This window comes from Pyrus communis, chromosome 7 (assembly GCF_041283825.1).
Source record: "Pyrus communis isolate YQ-2024b chromosome 7, ASM4128382v1, whole genome shotgun sequence".
Lineage (NCBI taxonomy): Eukaryota > Viridiplantae > Streptophyta > Magnoliopsida > Rosales > Rosaceae > Pyrus > Pyrus communis.
Genome location: NC_142571.1, coordinates 25,046,448 through 25,051,016, shown reverse-complemented (window position 1 = coordinate 25,051,016; position 4,569 = coordinate 25,046,448). Strand labels below are relative to the sequence as shown.

The window sequence follows — 4,569 nt, the reverse complement described above, 5'->3', positions numbered from 1 at the left end:
AACAGAGGAACGTCTAAAATTGAACTTTTAATAAAATGAAATTAATCACCAAAACTGTAGGAAAAATGTTTAATCAAATTCTTAAAAGGAATAGATGTTTAATCAACGAAATTGAAAAATGAGGCGTTTATCTCAAAACGCCCCTAAACTATGTAAAATAATCATGGGAACACAAACCATACCCTTAAGAATAAAGAGAAATTGCAACACGTGAAATACCTGGCTTTTCATTTTTAGTATAAATACATGATGGTGTTCTTGGATGAGATTGTCTATCTTTTACATGCTTTCTAGAACTTCGCCACAATGGCTTTGACTCCATGGTTTCTCCTTCTCATCAGCCTCATATCTATTCTGCTAGTTGATGTCACTCTATCTGCTGCTCACCAGGATAACCGGAAGGCATTCATAAAATATGCATTTTGAACAATTCCGTTTGTCTGCTCAAAATATGTTCATTAATTAATTTAATCTTCTGATCCTGGATATATTAACTGCAGGATTATATTGTGTATATGGGTGACAAGCCAAAGCCGGAGCTTTCCACCACTACCACATCAGCTCTTCATGTAAACATGCTACAAAACGTCGTCGTCGACAGGTTTAATTAATTATCACATATGATAGTGAGCTTAATTATATATACTGATTAACATTATCCGTGACAAGGGTACCATTTAATTTAGTCATCTCTCGTACATACGCATCTTCTCGTTGTTTTTCGACCTTAATTATGGCAGAGTTTGAAAGTGTCAAATCTTTGACGATTTTGATTTTTGACGTTTATTTATCCAGCAATATTGGGCACGAATCTCTGCTTCTGCACAGCTACAAGAGAAGCTTCAATGGCTTTGCTGCCAGGCTAACAGAGGAAGAAGCACAGAAGTTGGCTGGTTGTCATATGAACCCAACTTCAAATTATTTTTCAAGTTGCATAAACATTAATAGTGACCATTGTATGACGAGAAAAATATATGCAGGAATGGATGGTGTGGTGTCTGTTTTCCCTAGTGAAACTAAGAAGCCCCAAACAACAAGGTCATGGGACTTCATTGGGTTTCCTGAAATGGTGAAGAGAAGCGCCATTGAAACTGATATCATTGTCGGGGTGATCGACTCTGGAATTTGGCCTGAATCTGCCAGCTTCAGTGACGCCGGGTTTGGCCCACCCCCCAAAAGGTGGAAGGGCGCATGCAAGGGCGAAGGCAATTTTACTTGCAACAAGTAAAGCAAACCAGTTTATTTCAACCATCCACTGTACATTTCAAAAAAAAAAAAAAAAAAAAAAGAAAAGAAGAAAAGAAGGAAAATCACGTGTTGTTGTTAATTACAATTGGACAGGAAAAAAAAAGTGCGAACTTGATTATAATTTATATGATATGTTGTCAAATTGTGACTCTGACTAAAATAATGACATATTTGTTACACTTGGACAGTAAAATTATCGGAGCACGGTATTACCGCAGTCTACCCTACCCCAAAAATAGCAGTGATTTCCTGTCCCCGAGAGACACGGAAGGCCATGGAACCCACTGTGCATCAACAGCAGCAGGGAACTTAGTTAGCAAGGCAAGTCTGTATGGTTTAGGGTTGGGGACAGCAAGAGGAGGGGTGCCATCAGCACGCATTGCGGTGTACAAAGTTTGTTGGTCAGACGGGTGCCCGGATGCTGATATTCTAGCGGCATTCGATGATGCCATAGCTGACGGTGTTGATATACTCTCTGTCTCCCTTGGGGGGCTTAAACCGTTAGATTATTTCAGAAATTCCATTGACATTGGAGCTTTTCACGCTTTAAGAAAAGGAATATTCACTTCCGCGGCTGCTGGTAATGAAGGTCCAAACCTGAAAACTATTACAAACTTTGCACCATGGTCTCTTGCTGTAGCTGCTAGCACCATAGATCGCCACTTTGACACCAAGGTTCAATTGGGAAACCACAAAATTTATGAGGTAATTGATACAGAATCTAACCTTTGCTCATTGAGGGCTTTGTTTGGTAGTGATTCTGGTTGGGCAATATATACACTTTTGGAGAATCAACAATATATATATGCTGAAGATGCACCAAAATACTAGAGAAGTGATTAACATGAGAGTTGATTATGATTTGTTTTTGCTTCCTTGGTAGGGAATAGTAACAAACACATTTGAACTAAAGGGTAAATTCTACCCCATAGTATATGCTGCAGACGTTCCAGATCGGGCAGCAGGTTACGATGGGGAAACTTCCAAGTATGTGTACGCATTTTGAGAGTATATACCTTTTATATTGAAGAACCACGGTAGTCTAGCATAAGTCTAACCAGGTGCTAATAACATGGATATATATATATATATATATGTGTGTGTGTGTATATATATATATATATATATGTATGTTATATATGGAACAGGTTATGCCATATAGGCACGTTAGACAAAAAATTGGTGGAGGGTAAAATTGTTCTTTGCGATGGGACTACTGGGGATGGGGCTATATATGCAGGCGCATTTGGTTACGTTTTGACAAGCCGAATTGCAGCAGATGTAATCGATCCTGTTTCAGTACCAGCAGCTTCCGTTTGGTTCCATGTTGGTAACGAAATTACCCATTACATAAACTCAACCAGGTATCAATATTTGAGAATGACTGTGTGTGATTGATTTAAAATATTGTTAATGTGCGAAACTAACATAAATCAAAAGACCCCTTATTATGTTATTGCTAATAAATCCTGAATCCCAGTAATGATTTGTAGGAGCCCAACAGCAACAATTTGGAAAAGTACTGAGGGTAGGGATGCACTGGCCCCATATATACCTTCATTCTCATCAAGGGGTCCAAATCCAAATACTCCTAACATTCTGAAGGTAACTTCAAGGCCCCGTAGGTGTGTGAATGCCGACTTAAAAAATGAACAAACCGAATCATGAATATTGAGGGGTCTTACTTTTCCTCCTTGTTTTCTCCTATATGTTGCAGCCAGATATCGCTTCTCCTGGAGTTTCCATTCTAGCAGCATGGCCTCCAATTGCCCCAGTTTCAGGTGTTGAAGGTGATGACAGAGTAGCTTCATACAATATAATCTCGGGGACATCAATGGCATGCCCACATGCTGCGGGCGTGGCTGCATATGTCAAATCATTTCACCCCAATTGGTCACCTGCTGCTATCCTGTCAGCTCTTACGACTACTGGTATAGATGCATTTTCATATATGTACCCATTACAATACAACCATTCTCTCACATATTTGATGAGTCGTGTGACCAATTATTGTCAGAGATCATGTGACCAAGTCTTGTGAGAGAGACCCTACATATAATTAGACTTTGTCCATGATGTACATTGTATTACCTAAGATTTATATGTTTGATTAATTTGTAACGATTTTGCAGCTAAATCTATGAGTGAAAATCTTAACCCTGAAGCCGAATTCGCATACGGTGCTGGCCTAATAAATCCTAGTAGGGCTCCGTATCCTGGTTTGGTATACGATGCTGGTGAAATCGATTACGTAAATTTTTTGTGTGCACATGGCTATAGTACCAGATTATTGAAGGCTCTTACCGGGGATAGCTGCTCATCATCACAATCTAGTCATGGAACACTCAGTGATCATCTAAACTATCCTTCTGTTGCACTTTCCACCTCGAACCCTAAATCCGTCAATGGCATTTTCAATAGGACCGTCACAAATGTTGGATCACCAAAGTCCACATATAAAGCTAAAGTGAGTGCACCACCAGGACTTGAAATCAAAGTTAATCCAAGCGTTCTAAAGTTCACATCTCTCGGGCAGAAGCTATCGTTTCAAGTCACGGTGAAAGGGTTGATTGAAAAAACCATAGTCTCAGGTTCTCTGGTGTGGGATGATGGTAATTTCCAAGTGAGGAGCCCCATAGTTGTGTATTTTGTGTTTTGACAAGAAGGTATGTGTAATAATGTATGATGTTTGAATAAGCAATTGCATGAAGCTAGATAGGGCTCCAATGAAACAAAAGTGCAACTGATCACGATGATGTATTTTAAATGAAAATTAAATTATTATATATTTATGAACATTTAATATGATGCAGTACATCGAAATTTGAAACGTACTCATTTGATTGTTCATTTTTGGTCTGCATGGGAAATATGGATTTTCTCTGTGCAATCTAATTGTATATTTGATTGTTCTCTGGATTTTCTTCTATGTTGATTACTTGATTGAAGGCCCCATCCCTCGTTGCCCGTTCCTACAGGTTGTAGCTATCACTAGATCAAGTTATCAACGAGACTTTAGTCGGAAACTTCCTGATTAAAAACAAAAGACCGAAAAACTTCAGTGGGGACATTTGCAAACAACTACGGATACACATGAAAGATATCAGAATAGCATCATGTATCGGTGGCATAAAAATCTTTACGCCCCCACTTGTTCTAGATGTTGGCACATGATCATGCATCGATCGATATACGTATGGACAATGCATGCCCTACCATGCAAATTATGCCAAGAGCAACAATCGATGAGTGACCAGTGGTGGGAGGGCTAGGAATATTAGCAAGCTGCATTTTCTCACTTCCCACTCTCACTTGTTTGAG

The 4,569-nt window shown here is 39.2% G+C and overlaps 1 protein-coding gene across 1 annotated transcript; it reads left to right on the top strand.

Annotated features, from left to right (window-relative positions):
- Positions 1 to 225: 225 nt before the first annotated feature.
- On the top strand, positions 226 to 4,082 carry LOC137735236 (cucumisin-like). The gene is made up of 10 exons (XM_068474645.2): positions 226 to 402; positions 501 to 601; positions 796 to 893; positions 981 to 1,224; positions 1,437 to 1,953; positions 2,132 to 2,235; positions 2,397 to 2,612; positions 2,742 to 2,853; positions 2,966 to 3,179; positions 3,381 to 4,082. Exons 1-10 carry the CDS (start codon positions 307 to 309, stop codon positions 3,905 to 3,907), a joined length of 2,229 nt encoding a protein of 742 aa, XP_068330746.1. The 5' UTR covers positions 226 to 306; the 3' UTR covers positions 3,908 to 4,082.
- Positions 4,083 to 4,569: the final 487 nt, after the last annotated feature.

Coding starts and splice junctions, on each gene's coding strand:
- LOC137735236 (XM_068474645.2), top strand. CDS start 307: ATGGCTTTGACTCCATGGTTTCTCCTTCTCATCAGCCTCATATCTATT. Junction 1,954..2,131: donor GAAACCACAAAATTTATGAG/GTAATTGATACA, acceptor CTTCCTTGGTAG/GGAATAGTAACAAACACATT. Junction 2,236..2,396: donor TACGATGGGGAAACTTCCAA/GTATGTGTACGC, acceptor TATATGGAACAG/GTTATGCCATATAGGCACGT.